General features: G+C 42.6%; 2 protein-coding genes across 20 annotated transcripts in view; both read left to right on the top strand.

The window, feature by feature from the left end:
- The first annotated feature begins 1,808 nt into the window (after positions 1-1,808).
- LOC306696488 (uncharacterized protein) lies at positions 1,809-9,479 on the top strand. 3 transcript variants are annotated; one of them, XM_079160120.1, is made up of 17 exons: positions 1,809-1,954; positions 2,652-2,857; positions 2,985-3,122; positions 3,683-3,821; positions 3,910-4,182; positions 4,366-4,380; positions 4,621-4,638; positions 4,801-4,849; positions 5,311-5,452; positions 5,558-5,707; positions 5,852-5,905; positions 6,065-6,123; positions 6,712-6,896; positions 7,001-7,401; positions 7,687-7,786; positions 8,597-8,798; positions 8,900-9,479. In XM_079160120.1, the coding sequence occupies exons 1-17, from the start codon at positions 1,838-1,840 to the stop codon at positions 9,034-9,036; spliced, it is 2,385 nt and encodes a 794-aa protein (XP_079016246.1). In that variant the 5' UTR covers positions 1,809-1,837; the 3' UTR covers positions 9,037-9,479. The 3 variants fall into 3 exon arrangements, with proteins under 3 accessions (XP_079016246.1, XP_079016245.1, XP_079016244.1); XM_079160119.1 differs by lacking the exon at positions 4,366-4,380 and having other exon boundaries at positions 3,910-4,075; positions 4,472-4,849; XM_079160118.1 differs by having other exon boundaries at positions 3,910-4,849.
- Positions 9,480-12,717: 3,238 nt separating this feature from the next.
- Positions 12,718-16,577, top strand: part of ppfia1 (PTPRF interacting protein alpha 1) — a 38,390-nt gene continuing 34,530 nt past the window's right edge. For all 17 annotated transcript variants that reach the window (XM_079157819.1, XM_079157818.1, XM_079157814.1 and 14 more), the window contains exons 1-2: positions 12,718-13,692; positions 15,250-15,507. In XM_079157819.1, coding sequence (XP_079013945.1) covers positions 15,250-15,507 — 258 coding nt within the window. In that variant the 5' untranslated portion in view covers positions 12,718-13,692. The remainder of the gene's footprint in view (positions 13,693-15,249; positions 15,508-16,577) is intronic.

Genomic DNA, 16,577 nt, shown 5'->3' with positions numbered 1-16,577 from the left:
GAAAGACCCGGCAAGCCCAAACGTATAGAGAGGGTGAACTGGGGGTGTCTAGCGGAGGACCCTGTCCGGGAGGTCTTTAACTCCCACCTCCGGAAGAACTTCTCACACATCCGAGGGAGGCTGGGGACATGGAATCCGAATGGACCATGTTCAAAGCCTCTATTGTGGACGTGGGTGCTAGGAGACTGAAGCCTGAAGACCTTAGGGGGGGCTCACCCATATCCCTGGCAGAGGTCGCTAAGGTAGTCAAAAAGCTCCTTGGTGGCAAGGCGCCGGGGATGGATGAGATCCGCCCTGAGATGCTGAAGGCGCTGGACACTGTTGGGCTGTCTTGGCTGACACGCCTCTTCAGTGTCGCATGGGGGTCGGGATCAGTGCCCATGGAATGGCAGACCGGGGTGGTGGTTCCCATTTTCAAAAAGGGGGACCGGAGAGTGTGCTCGAATTATCGGGGTACCACACTACTCAGCCTCCCGGGGAAAGCTTATGCCAGGGTGCTGGAAAGGAGGTTCCGACCGTTTGTCGAACCTCGGATTCAAGAGGAGCAGTGCGGATTCCGTCCCGGCCGTGGAACAGTGGACCAGCTCTTTACCCTCGCAAGACTACTGGAGGGGTTCTGGGAGTTTGCCCAACCAGTCTACATGTGCTTTGTGGACTTCGAGAAGGCTTTCGACCGGGTTCCTCGGGGGTTCTTGTGGGGGGTGCTGCGGGAGTATGGGGTGCCAGACCCGTTACGACTGCAGTAGGAGCTGTGTCCGCATTCTCGGCAATAAGTCAGACACGTTCCCGGTGGGTGTTGGCCTCCGCCAGGGCTGCCCTTTGTCACCGGTCCTGTTCGTGACTTTCATGGACAGGATTTCTAGGCACAGCTGGGGGGTGGAGAACGTCAGGTTCGGGGGTCTCGGGATCACCTCTCTGCTGTTTGCAGATGATGTGGTCCTGTTTGCCTCCTCGGATCGTGACCTCCAGCGTTCACTGGGGCGGTTTGCAGCCGAGTGTGAAGCGGCGGATGAGAGTTAGCGCCTCCAAATCTGAGGCCATGGTGCTCTGCCGGGAAACCGGTGGATTGCTCCCTCCAGGTGGGGACGGAGAGCCTACCTCAAGCGAAGGAGTTTAAGTATCTCGGGATCTTGTTCACGAGTGAGGGTAAGATGGAGCAGGAGATCAACAGGCGGATCGGTGCGGCTGCAGCAGTAAAGCAGGCGCTGCACCGGACACACAGCTTACATTTGGAAAACTCAACAGCAAAGTCTCTGTGCAGAAATCAGTTACTCGAGATATTCCACAGTTCTTGTTGTGAGCAGAGTGTCATGTTGTTCCTTTATATTGGAGAGAAGGCAGACATCTCTACGGACAATTTCTACAACACTGGGCAACTCACACCAAAACAATCTAGATTGATAAATAGCACACAGCTGAGAGGAAATATGTGTGTTTTAGGTTTTTGGGGTTAATTGTCTCTTTAGCACTAAAAGCAGCTGCTTACATGTACGTGATGCTGCTGAGAGGAAGACAGAAGCCAAACGCTTTGATTGCACAATATCATTCCTCTGTGATGAGAGATGTAGAGAATCTGGTTGTTTGGGTTGTTACAGGAAGAGGAAGGTATATTATTGTATTGTTGTACCGTTTTCGGGCAACTTGGCACCGTTCCAGGCGTTGACAGTAAAATACGTTGTGAAACCAGTTTTGCAGCCTATTCCGGCACATCGTGTGCATTCCATGAAACTTGAAAGGACTGCCATCATCCGATCAGCCTGCTAGAGCGTATATATAATGATGCTGCAGGTGGATGTGAGTGGTAGAGAACCTCCAGACATACTGAGTTGAGGGCATCATGGCTTCAGTGCTCCTGCTTCAGCTGCTCCTGGTCCCACTGGTGTCTGCGTCTCATTACTTTGGGGGAACCGTGACGTTCAGCGTCAAAGACAGAAACCCTGACGGATCATTTCGGGTGAGAGATGCTCAGATTTTGAGTACATAAAAGATATTTACATGAAATGTATTATTGTTACTTATCATGATTACTTATTACTTTATTAAAAACTATCTTCCTTTCTGAAACAGTTAAATTCTCCCGGATGTTGCTTACAAGATATTTTGATATTTTACATGCCGGAAAAAACAACTTCACATCCACATTTTATTTAAATCACAGGAAAAAAATAATATGTAAAATAACCGAGTCCAGTTTATGATTAATATGTGATCTATAACTTGTTCAGGTAAAAAGAGAATAATGTGGAATTCCCCCGTGGCTGAAAGGGATGACCTTTAACCTTTAAATAATAATTATTTCACCAAGAGAAGAAGAAGAAATCATAAAAGCTTGATGAGAACAATGATTTTATTAATCTAGACGTGAACATTCCATCATTATTGTTGTCATTATGGTTTCCATTCACGTTTTCTTTAACTCATCTCAAGATCCGAGGACATATTGCAATAATATTGTTCTTTATGATTTCAAATAAAAACCTAAGATATGAACTTGAACTACATTTGTTGATTTGTTGAAATGATTATTACAGATGAACACCCTTCTTTAAATGGATATCACTATAGAGTAAAATACACAGAAATGTAATTCATTAGAATGTCCTTATCTTCAGCAGAGCAACCGTCTTTAACTCGAGGATCTTTTTCCACAGGTGGAATTTCGCAACAGGGCGACCTTTGATTGGTTTCAGTCCTCCCACTACTGGAGTTGTTCCGGAGGCAACTGTGGATCTGTCTCCAGCAGTGTGAGAGGTGCGATTGACAACAGCACCAATGCACCACAAAACAACAGACAATGGCGTGAAACTGAAACAGTCGACACAAGAATCGTCTGGAGTGACAAACCTTTTCAATTAAGGTGAGTTTTATTCTTCTTCCCTTAAATCCTATCAATGCTGAATATTGTATTTCTTGATCTTATCATAAAAAGCAGCCAGTGTTCGGTGCAGTATTTCAAGAGTGTCTTTGATTGATGCACATACCAGGGCTGCTAGCTGCTGTTGGATCCCAACGCGTAACTGGGCATCACAATGGAGACTACAGACCTTTGTGGATTTGGGATCAAGATCTGACACTGGAAAACCAAACAGGTCACCAGACATTGCCATTCTACCTTTCCTAAGGTAAGTCCTCTGCAGTTAGCATGAAACAGCTAGGCTAAGCTACAATCCGTTTGTTAAAGAAACTGTGGATAATGTCCTACTTCACCGCCTCCCAGTGGGACAAAAACTAAACAGACACCGTGGCAGTCCTCAAATACATTTAGGGGCTGAAAGCCAAACATGGTCTGCAATCTGTATCCTACAGTTTGTCTGCCAACACAAAAATATGATATCATAACATATCAGAATCATTTGGAAAATAGTGTATTCGTAAAAAAATGATTTTAATTCAATGATTTCTTCCAATAATAAGAATGTTCACTTACTTTAACATTTGTATGACATTCCAGCCAAAATAAATAATCAAATTGTATTCTTCTATTTTAATTATTAATTACAGTATAATTACAAATATTAAAATGTTATGAACTGCACCTCTACCAGCATGTCACTGGTTTATTACTTCTTTCATTTGTGTAGCTATCCAGCTGATTGTTGGCCTAGAAGACTGTTACTGACTCGTGTTACTGACTTGTGTTAATGACTCATGTTAATGACTCATGTTCATGTGTCCACTCAAGAGTTCCTCAGAACTGCCCACGGACATATGAGCTGATGTCCTTTGATCCTGATGGCGACAAAGTTCGATGCAGATATGGAAATATCAGAAATGTAGAATGTGGCCGGTGTGAACGACCTTCAGGCTTCACCTTAGATCAGGTTAGTTGAAAAGTAAATGTCCTAATACATTGTTCAATACTTCACTGATGCTTTGCTTCACTTAACTTCAAAATGTTCACATCGTCAGGACTCTTGCACATTACACTACAATCGATCCACTGCCAACCCCAAAGTTTTTGGATTTGAGATGGTGGTGGAGGACTTCCCGCAAAGGCCCATCACTCTGGGCTACACTGATGGAACCCAATCAATCAAGGCTCCACTGGTTGTGAGGCGTAAGAGATGGGTCGCAGTAGCAACAACAACAGAAGCAGCAAGAACAACAGCAGCACCAACGACAACAGCAGCACCAACGACAACAGCAGCACCAACAACAACAGCAGCACCAACAACAACAGCAGCACCAACGACAACAGCAGCACCAACGACAACAGCAGCACCAACGACAACAGCAGCACCAACGACAACAGCAGCACCAACGACAACAGCAGCACCAACGACAACAGCAGCACCAACGACAACAGCAGCACCAACGACAACAGCAGCACCAACGACAACAGCAGCACCAACGACAACAGCAGCACCAACAACAACAGCAGCACCAACAACAACAGCAGCACCAACAACAACAGCAGCACCAACAACAACAGCAGCACCAACGACAACAGCAGCACCAACGACAACAGCAGCACCAACAACAACAGCAGCAGCAACAACAACAGCAGCACCAACAACAACAGCAGCACCAACGACAACAGCAGCACCAACAACAACAGAAGCACCACCAACAACAGCAGCACCAACAACAACAGCAGCACCAACGACAACAGAAGCACCACCAACAACAGCAGCACCAACAACAACAGCAGCACCAACAACAACAGAAGCACCACCAACAACAGCAGCACCAACAACAACAGCAGCACCAACGACAACAGCAGCACCAACAACAACAGAAGCACCACCAACAACAGCAGCACCAACGACAACAGCAGCACCAACAACAACAGAAGCACCACCAACAACAGCAGCACTCAGTAAACTACCTTTGCAGTTCTCCTTTCTTGGTGAGTTCTTTTTATTGTGTGACAGCATCTTCAATGAGCCAATCCACAAAAAAGACTAAAAGCTGCTTCATGTTGCAGCTCTGCAACACTTTAATGAGATGTTACACGTGGCAGAAGACATTATTTTAGAAAGCTTAAAGTCAGGAGTCTCTGAGAACAGTTTGACCAGAAACTAGCTTTAGATTTTTAACATTTTATTTATTCACTAAACTATTGCCTGTGAATGTAGTTTCCCAACATTGAACGTCTCTGTCCTGTAAAAACATGTCTCCTTAAACTCTCTTCATGAACAACATGAACAGCTACAGCCAGCAGACCATTTGTCTTTGATAGAAATCAGCGATACTTACTGAGACAGCTTTGAAGTTCTGATCAACAGACAGCAGCAAAGTGTCGTTTTTAAGTATAAGTTACTTATTGCACTTTGGAACTTAAATGAATCTTCTATGTTTTAACTCCAGTGGACCCACCTGCTCCCTCGTGTCAGGATGGACTCTACTTGCCAGAGTTTTTGCCCCCAACACCTTTAAACGGAGCTCGCCTCCATGCAGAGGTCGACAGAGAAGTGGAGATCAGAGTCAGAGCACGAGCGTCACAAGCAACGTGAGTGAGAGCCGACGTGAACGGTGTTGCCTTGAGGCGCGTGAGATAACATCAGAGCGGAAAGAGTCAATAAATCTCTGCTTTCTTTGCTTTGTTATCACACAGAATACATGACATCATCATCAGCGGCCCACTGAACATCACCAAGGAGAGGAACACACATGGGGAGTTCGTCATCAGGTGGACGCCTATCCAAGATAACCTGGGGGACTTTTTCCCGATCTGCTTTGCTGTTGAAGCGGTGACTAACCGATGGTAAGCTTTGGCTTCCTTGAGAGAGAATTTGTATGTGTGTGTGTGTGTGTGTATGTGTGTGTGTGTGTGTGTGTGAGTGTGTGTGTGTGTGTGTGTGTGTGTGTGTGAAGCCATGGTTTGACTTTGTAACACATTTTTTTGCAGGTCTGCCACCACACAACATCACAGTCACAATCACCACGCCACCCCATCTCCACAGTGAGTGACATTTCTCTGTGTTTGGTGTTTTTCTCTGAAGCAACAAGGTAGAGATTAAACAATTAGGAGCCAAAACCACCAGTAATAATTTGAACATGACCTATCGGCCTAACCGAAAGAGTAACCGGCATTAAATCAGCGTTCACTGATGCTTCTCAGGTCTGGCGTCTATCAGTCCGAGATGAGGTGTGTTCTGGTAGAAGTTCGGAGGGTGCAAGGTGAGTCTACTTTAATGTCAACATTTTGTTGTTTGAGTACAGCTGTAATGGTGTGTATTTTCACCAAGTATACCACACGCTAAATGCTCAGTTAAAGTTAAATATTGGCTGCATGGCTGGCGAGTTTAAAAAGCCACCAGACGTGCACTTCTATAAAGTGCTGTGATTGGTTAAACCTTCCTACCAGACAGAATTCAGTGCTGTCATTGGATGCGAAAAATTCTTGCTCTACACAAAAATACCACGTTCACTGTTCATACACAGTGAAACCAAACCAGCAGAACTGTAAAGAAACTTCACTTTCTTGTTGATGGAAACACAACCTGAAGGTGTCCTGTGGAGTTTCCTAGTATACCAACAAAAGCCATCTTTACATTCATTAGAACACGTTGTGTGTATCGTGGCCTTGGGTGCCTTTCCTTCCTCATACAAAGTATTTTAAATCATGAACTGTTCACATCAATGTTTACCAGCTCGCCGTCTTTGTCTGCTGGAACGTTGCTGAATTTCTTGTTGGCATTACTGCCCCCTGTAAATAAGTACACCATTGGTATATAATGTGTATTTTCTAACACTCTCTTCTTCTAGTTAATTCCCATGTGATCTGCACCGAGTCCACGATGAGAGTAGAGGTTGAGAAATCTTCATTCCATGGACTCCATGAGGATCATTTGCGGCTCAACGACGCCGCCAACACCGCCTGCAGGCTGCGCTCCAACAGCACTTACGTCTTCGCCGACATCCCCCTCAGCGGTTGTGGCACCGAGCTCGAGGTAACGCAGGCTTGTGTTACCGGCTGCTCTTCTCTCTCAGTCGTTGGTGTTGCCTTTATCTCGCAGTATGAGGACTGAATACATAACCTTTTTTCACTCTGCAGGAAGACGGGGATTACCTCAGGTTCAAGAATGAAATCAGCACGTTTGACAACATAGCCGACGTGATCACCAGGAAACACCTGCTGGAGGTGCAGTTCTACTGCCAGTACCCCAAACGTGGAAACGTGACACTGGCCTTCACAGCACACAGGCCCGTCGTCTCAGTGTGGGACAAGGGCTTCGGCAGGTTCACCTACCAGTTTGAGTTCTATCCTAACGACCAATACCAAACCATGGTTAATCCAACGTCATACCCGGTGGTGTATGAAATAGGGAGCAGGATCTACATGCAGATAGAGGCCACCTCCTCCGTCAACAACACCGTGCTGTTTGTGGAGTCCTGCAGAGCTTCACCATATGACAACCAGAACTCCCAGCGGACCTACTCCATCATTGAGAATGGGTAGGCATGGACACACCCCCTAGTGGCAATAGAGGGCATAACAAAGCACTTGTAAAGATGAGTTCTTTGATTGTTGCTTTAGAGGCTCTTCTGTGTAATGTCACCCTGTCAGGATGTAGAAGTCAATGCTTCACTGACTTCATCTTTTGTATAACCTATAGTACTTTTCTTATTGTGTGAATACCAATAGAACAATACCTCTGCCCCTATAGCAGCATCCGCTGTAAGGCATAGAGTAACAAAGGCAACATGTCTCATCTTTTGGTTGTGTTTTGCTCTGACTAGGTGTAACGTGGACCCGACCGTTCAGACCCATTCCCCCTCCCACCCGAGACAATTCAGGTTCAGCATGAAGGCCTTCAAGTTCATCGGCATGTATGATCAGGTAAAGAACGGAGCAGAGGACTGTTCATGTCTCTGGGAAATCTCTCAATGCTTCAACGAATAGGTCCACTTCATGATGTCCTTTCATTTATCTGACTAGTTTTACTCAGTGGTAATCAATGCACACTTGGTGGACAGGTGCAGTCATGTGAACTTTATTAGAGGCACAATGTTTCCGTCATGGATCTTCATCAGGTATAACACACAATGTGAAGCAACACATGTTTGTACTGAAGCCACAGGTCATAACAACCAATCAGAGAGGAGAAGCAACTCTCTGAAAACACCTGAGACGCTTATCACATCAATAATTGATCAAAAACAAAATGTACTTAAATTAATGTCAGACTTTGTAGAATATTAAATGAAATAGACTTTTTTTCAAGAAAGATTAGTTGAGCAATTCAAGAAAAGCAACTTGTCAACAAAAACACGTAATCTTTGACATGTTTTGTGAAACTCATTCTGTTTCCCATCTCACCTTTTATAGAACAACATTGTATTTATTTTTAAATTCATGTTTGAATGTGGTTATCATGAACTTGATTGGTTGTTACAACCTGTGGCTTCACATTGTGAATCTGATGTCTAACGATCGTGACAGAAAAAGTGCGTCTCTAATAAACTCAGCGCTGACGACGTTTTAAGAAATAAACTTGAACCACTTGACACGGATGGACTTGAGGACGAGGTGGACGTCACTGACTGTCGTGGAGATGCAAAGTGGAGCGGAGGTTTTAACTGGATCTGAGCACAGCTCTGCTGTCGCTCCGTCTGCTGGTGTGATGACAGCGTGTTCTGTTTCATTCAGGTGTACATCAGCTGCACAGTCCTGATGTGTCAAGCAGGGTCACCCAACACCAGGTTCTCTGAGGGATGCATCAGCTCCACAACGCCAGCCACTCCGCATCACCACCACAGAAAGAGAGAGGTTGCCGTGGAGAGTGCCAGGCACTTCGTTTCCCAGGGTCCCCTGCGCTTAAAGAGATCAGCGGAGAGCAGCGAAAGCTCAGGTATGAAAACAGAGAAAGGTTATTTGTTACCAGCACACTTCACTTGTTTGAGCCACTTTGGACCAGATCAAGTTAAAACATGGTGCTTGTTGTTTCTCCAGCGCTCCACCTGAATCTGAACCTGGTGTTCATCGCTGGATGTCTTCTCGCAGCTGTTGGCATGATCAGTGCCGTGGTCATCTACAAGGCCAGGATGTCAAAGGTCAAATACCAACCTTTGTCCACAGAGGAACGTTAAGACAGTATGCAGAATAGCAGTTCTGCATTAATTACATTTGACTACGTAAAGCTGTTGATTAGTTTTGCTGTCAGATATTGAGTGCTCATATATATTCTGTGCCCATTTAAATGAATGAGTTTTATATTAAATCCTTTATACATGTCTACAGCTTTATATTAAATCCTTTATACATGTCTACAGCTTTATAGGTGGAAATACTTCAGCGAGGAAAACTCTGTGTCCGTGCAAACAGGAAACCAGAAGGTTTCAGTTCAGTAATCTAATCATGTAGCTTTACAAACTCTTCTATTATTATGTATGACATGATTTAATTAATATGTGCCGCCCTAATCATAATCATTGTGTCAAATGTTATCATCACATGTCAAAAGCCCTTCAGGGCTGGACCTTGTCATTTATGAAACATTTAATGGATCAATAAAAAGATATATTCTCATGCATATGTTTTTGCTTTAACTCATTTTTCTCTCTTACATACAAACACACTTCTCTTTTTTCTGACTACAGTAATCTATCAAGAGTGGTAAATTAAGTCTGGAGCTCCAAACATGCAGCTCACTGATTAACGTCATCAAACTTCTAGCGTTTTGTCTGATCAGCAGTCAAAAATCAAAAGATATTCACTTCACTTTGTTTAAAAACAGAGAAAAGCGGAAAAAAATGTCCCATTCGTAAACAATGAAACACTCATCAAAATACTGATTAATGTTCTGAGAACAGACTGGACATTTGAAGAATCACAAAAGATATCTTTTAAATTATAGATTTGGGTATTTTACTATAGCCCCAAAAAATATGGGTGGATGGATGGATGGATGGATGGATGGATGGATGGATGGATGGATGGATAGATGGATAGATGGATGGATGGATGGATGGATGGATGGATGGATGGATGGATGGATGGATAGATGGATGGATGGATGGATGGATGGATGGATGGATGGATGGATGGATGGATGGATAGATGGATAGATAGATGGATAGATAAATAGATGGATGGATAGATGGATGGATAGATGGATAGATGGATGGATGGATAGATAAATAGATGGATGATAGATGGATAGATAAATAGATAGAAGGATAGATGGATGATAGATGGATGGATAGATGGATGGATGGATAGATAAATAGATGGATAGATGGATGGATAGATAGATAGATAGATGGATAGATAAATAGATGGATGGATAGATGGATGGATAGATGGATGATAGATGGATGGATAGATGGATGGATGGATAGATAAATAGATGGATAGATGGATGGATAGATAGATAGATAGATGGATAGATAAATAGATGGATGGATAGATGGATGGATAGATGGATGATAGATGGATGGATAGATGGATGGATGGATAGATAAATAGATGGATAGATGGATGGATAGATAGATAGATAGATGGATAGATAAATAGATGGATGGATAGATGGATGATAGATGGATAGATAAATAGATGGATGGATAGATAAATAGATGGATGGATAGATGGATGATAGATGGATAGATAAATAGATGGATGGATAGATGGATGGATAGATGGATAGATGGATGGATGGATAGATAAATAGATGGATGATAGATGGATAGATAAATAGATGGATGGATAGATGGATGGATAGATGGATGATAGATAGATGGATGGATAGATAAATAGATGGATGGATAGATGGATGGATGGATGGATGGATAGATGGATGGATAAATAGATGGATGGATGGATACTTTATTAATCCTGCGAGGCTACAGCAGTAATTGTGGTACAGATAAAAATAACAGAATAAAAATCTTAAATTTTAAATGCAAATATCAAATGCACAATATATAAAATAAGAATAAAAGAGTAAAAATATTAGATTTAAAAATGCACGATATATACAATGAAATAGAATAATATTATATTATAACTAAACTAAACAGTAGTGTAGTGGTGTTATAGTCTTGTGAATGATCTGGCCTGAGGTGATTTATTATAAAGTCTTATTGCAGAATGATCTCCTGTATCTGGATCAGTCTGTCCCTGCAGTAGGTGGTGGAGAGGGTGGTCCTTGTTATCCAGTATGGATAATAGTTTCTTCAGTGTCCTCCTCCTCCACCACCTGTTCCAGAATGTCTTGTTTGCAGCCAATGATGGAGCCGGCCTTCTTAACCAGTTTGTTAAGTCTGTTGGTGTCTCCGGCTCCGATGCTGCTGGCCACAACAGACTGGCAGAACATCTCCAACATCTTGCTGCACACGTTGAAGGATCGAAGTTTCCTCAAGAAAAAGAGTCGTCTCCCAGAACTCTCAGCGGTTGTGGAGCCGTCGTCTTCCTCCAGAGTCATCAGAGAACTTCTGCAAATGGCATGACCCAGAGTTGTCCTGGAAGTCAGTGGTGAACAAGGTGAACAGGAAGGGAGACAGAACCGTTCCCTGTGGGACTCCAGTATCACTGACCACCGTATCAGACAGCTCAAGGCCCAGTCAGACAAACTGTGGTCTGCCTGTGAGGTAGTCAGAGATCCAGGAGACGGTGGACGCGTTAACCCCCACCACCCGCAGCTTCTCACTCAGCAGCACTGGTTGGATGGTGTTGAATGCACTGGAGAAATCAAAGAAAGATTCTCACAGAGCCAGCGGTTCATCCAGGTGAGCTCGTTGCAGCAGGTAGATGATGGCGTCGTCCACTCCAAGTCCAAGTGACATCGATATTTAGCATCATTTTTACTAGATTTTATTTTCTAATCTAAGGGTCTACATGTTTTAAAGTCTTCTCCATATTGTCAACAAAATATGTATTCTTGTATTTTTTGTGCTCCTTTAACTTGTGTATTATTAATCATAAAGTCTCTTTCAACATCCCTACATGTAATGAGATTACATTCAATCACCTTTAGAATACATTTATTCATGGCTCTGGAACAAAAGCAGTCAAAAGGAAAATAATTGAGTGACAATTAAAAATATGTGTACATTAAAAGAAATTATCATAATGTTGTCCCACACTTATTGAGTATATTTTAAGTTATAAAGAAAGTTGTATTAATCTGGTAAGCATCACGTTATAATATGCTACTGTATATTCTGCATAATTAATAAAGTGTAGTTGCGTTGATACACCACAAGGTGGCGCAGCTATTATGTTTATTGTGAGTCCAACATCAGCAATTTCATCTGCAACAGCTGAATGTAGGTCACTCTGTGAAATAATTCAAATATTGTATTACAAATATTATAATAATACATTCTTTATTCCCTCACATAATTAGTTTAGTGTCACTTGTGGATTTGAGGATGAATTCATACTTTTTGTTATTTCAATGTTAATCCAAAAAGAAGGGAAATGTAAAATTTGATTTTCAGTAAAATTATATTGTATTTTTTGTTGTAGGAAGAAATGAATTGTAATAATAATAATAATAATAACTTTATTTATGTATAACACCTTTAAGGCGACAATACAGTGAGGATCAACAAAGCAACACAACTATAGTGAGAGTTAAACCTGATAAAACACAACAGATTAAACAGAAAAACATTTTAAAAAACAGTCAATACGATAAATATAATGTCTCTCTCTCTCGCTCTCTCTCTCTCTCTCTCCCTCTCCCTCCCCTCTCCTCCCATGCTAACGAGAGGAGCTAGCTCGCTACACTAACCCACCATTGGTTGTCCCGACCGTCGAGGCTGTCTGGTAGTGGAGACGAGGAAAGGACCGACAGACGCCTCTTTTTTTTTTTTTTTAAACTGGAGGAAATACCGAAAGAACGAAAGGGAATATAACGTTTAGCGGTTTGGGTTTTTTTATTTTTTATTTTTTAACCAAATGGATCAAAACGTCGCTAAACGTTCAATGTTAGCTGGAAGTTTTACGAGTCGAGCAGAGCGATGTGTTGACGCGACTCTGGAAGCTAACGCTAGCTAACGCTAGCCGATGAGCTAACGATACTTGATAGATTAACGTTAATTATTTCAGCAGAGCTTTTTTTGGAGTGCTTTTTCTTAAACTTGTTTTTAGTGTTTTTCGATAATGTAATTTAAATAGAAATGAGATATTGTGTCATGTTGTCTACTTTTTATATAGAATAGAGCGAATGCTAAGACAACCTGGCGTTATCTTAGCTACATTAGTAACGTATGAAACTAGCGAGCGTTAGCTACCTAGCAGGCTAGTTAGCTAACGTTAGCTAGCCGACGACTTTAAACAGACTTCAAGCCAAAGAGTTCTGCTTCAAATTAGCTAACGCTAGCACTATGCTACATCTGTTTCCACGTCACCTATCGCTACCTGTTGTGACATGTTATTGTCGCTGAGTAAACACACTTTTCTTCCAAAATCTAGATATGCAAACATCGAATCACCAGCTTACTTAATGCTAGCTAATGCTAGCCAATGCTAACGTTGAGTTAGCAGGACAAACTTTGGAAATCTACCCCCCGGCTTTGAGGCCTTTAGGAAACTATACCACTTTTTTTTTTTCACCGGGAAGACCTTTTTTTTTTTTTTACAGCCTTAATGCATCTCAGAGTCTCTGAATGGAATTTATATTCTGAATAATTCTGGATATATTTGTCAAGTTTTGACGACGTTGTAACAAACTGTTGGAGTTCTTGGGCTGTGTTGACGTTTACGTCATAAAGTAACGTGGATTACAATATCCGTCAAAGGTGAGGTACAGACGCACGTGACCATTACACAACTTTAAAGCTATAACTTAAGAAGTTATGCATCAAAGAGGATAACACTGATCTCTCTCTCGCTCTCTCTCTCTCTCTCTCTCAAAAAATACTTTATTCTCCATTACAGGAAATGTAATTGGTCAAACTATTCCAAAAGTCCATTTGATTAATTTGCTAATTATATTTTCACAAACTGCTGTTGTTTTTGTGTCATGTGAAGAAATACTAAAGAGATTTAAAAGTTGTATTCAAGTGTCCCGCCTCCAGGGGTTGGTTTGTCATCTTTACTTTTATTTATTGTTGTTGTTGACGTATGTGATGTCACCATCTGTCACTCTCCTCCGTGGATGCTGTGTGACCTCATAAACATGGCTTGACCTCGATGTGCAGCGTTGCTTTTGTATTTTCATTTGCTTCTGATAAATGAGTTCGCCTCTGTCCACCAGTAGTACAGTAGTTTTCTAAAAGCAAATGGCTTTTTGGCATCTCTGGCGATGCAAAGAACAAGAGGAAGGGGGTTACAGCTACCGGCTGATGCTTAGTTCCTACTCGACGTGTTCCAGTTTGTAAGTTGTTGTTCCTTTTGTAGGTATGTTAAATCCAGCTCACATGATTCTTTGGCTTTTTTTTGTCTGGCAGTCCGTCCACAGGACCTAAGCTCCTTGGTGTGGAGAGTGGCTCTAACGCTCTAGACCTTCCTGCACAGCTGCTGTTAGATGCAGCGTAGCTCAATGAGGTCCAGACAACACAGCTGTACTAGTCTAATAAAGTATCTATCTAGTCTCTACTTCATATTCCAGTGGTAGTTAACCATTGGTAGTAGTAATCAGTTAGCAGGCTCAGCTGATTTGGCTCTGTTGTCCCTTCTGCTTTGTCAATAAACTGTTGTAACGGCCGATGCTTTGGTGTCTGTAAAGAATGCTGATTAAATCACCACAGAGGTGACTTTAAACTTGTCTTCTGTTTCATCTCAGATCTGTCAACTTTAGAGCTTTAACACCAGATGTAATACCACTTAAATGTCCAATTCGGCCCCAGTGTTTCTTACTGCCTGTTGAGCTCTATAGTCAGATATATTTATAATTCTGAGGAAAGGATGTTTAATTATTTGGTTACCATCTTTTAACACTTTTACTGGTGTACAGTGGTTTGTCTTTTGAACAGGAGAACGACTGAAAGACAACCAATACAAACTGAACTCTTGGGAGGAATAATGTTTTTTCCAAGTCCATTAAACTTGTGCTTTAAATTGAATATTGAGCATGAATTAGGAGATGACAGTGGCTTTGGATTTGAAATGAGATCTTTTTTTCCTACCACCCAGCTACAGCGGATGTATTTTGGGTGGCAAACTACAGTTGCTGTAAAATGTTGCTTGTGGTTGTCAATGTACTGATAATTGACATTTACATAACGCACATTATTCAGAAAGAAGGTGTGTGTTACGCTGGACAATCCATTGACCTCGTTATAAAGAGTTTTCAGTGTTGTTGCTGTTCACAACCTGTTTGTACTGACAGCTCCATACTTTTCCATATGTTGTAGATGATGTGCGAGGTGATGCCCACCATCAGCGAGGCCGAGGGGCCCGGCGGCGGTCGTCGGGGCTCCGGCTCCCCGCTGCAGTCGGACTCCGAGGGTCACTTTGAGTCGCTGATGGTGTCCATGCTGGAGGAGAGGGATCGTCTGCTGGAGACCCTGAGAGAGACGCAGGAGAATCTGGGCCTGACTCAGGGCAAACTGCACGAAGTCAGCCACGAAAGGGACTCGCTCCAGCGACAACTTAACACTGCTTTACCACAGGTGAGTGAGAGAGACCGATGATGTGATGATGTATTATATACAGTGAGATGATACGAGAGCAGCAGCACCTGTAATCTGTTTTCCATGTTGAATTAACCTCTCGTAGTCGCTCGATAATCAACCCGATCAAGTAGCCGACGTTGGTGTTTTCAAAGGTCTCCGTAAAATAAAAACGCAGCCCTGAAGGTTTCAAACTAAAGCGTTCTCTGCAGCGTTTTTTCAAACGTCTTTGTTTAAAGGGTTCTAAAAGTAGCGTGGACGCGAGGCGCAAAACGTAGCAAAAGAAAAATACAAAACTGTAATACTTGTCAAGTCTGTGTCTGTGCATTTGTAATGTAAACATTTGAAGTGTGCATTGTAATCTTCTTTAAGTGGAAAAATACCAGTGCCCCGCAGAGCACCCTTCCTGCATGCCTGCTTGCTTCGCTGTCAGCCAAAGTGTCAATCTCACATTTGTATAGCGGCTCGTGCGGACCTCCGGCTCCCACAGTGGGGAAAGTGATACCAGCGTCTTTGGGGAGTTATATGGTCGACTGATTGCGAGGTGAAAAGTGAGGTGTACGTGGGTTTTTACATCAAACTTAAAACTAGTCGAGAAGAAACTGAAAATGAAGAAAACTAAATCTGCTATGAGAAAACAGTTTCTATATATATACAACCTCTGCAGTGCTGCTTTTTCAAATAGCTTCATGCCACACTGTGTATATAATTAACATGCAATAAGCCCCTGACAGTCATGAGACTGTCATAGCTGTACTTCTATTTCTACTGTAACATAATGTGGAGAGAATCGTGATCCCGACCGTCCATCTGCCTGCAGGACTCATGTTTCCACCCTCCGTGGTCTTACATTTAAAACAAAAGGATTAGGTTTCCTGTTTTTAATGATGCATAAGAGGCTGGTAATCAGTTAAGCGTTGCATGCGCGCGTCCAGTGTATGAAGTTAGCGTGCTGGTTATTTTCAGTGTTTGTTCGACATGTTATTAAAATGAGATTGTGAGCGATCACGGCTCACAATATGACAGATGATACGTCGCGGTGCTGAAAGCAGAGAGGTGTGTAGACCGTG

This window comes from Pholis gunnellus (genome assembly GCF_910591455.1).
Source record: "Pholis gunnellus genome assembly, chromosome: 1".
NCBI lineage: Eukaryota > Metazoa > Chordata > Actinopteri > Perciformes > Pholidae > Pholis > Pholis gunnellus.
Note: the sequence above shows the minus strand (reverse complement) of the source record. Positions and strands in the feature narration are given on the sequence as shown.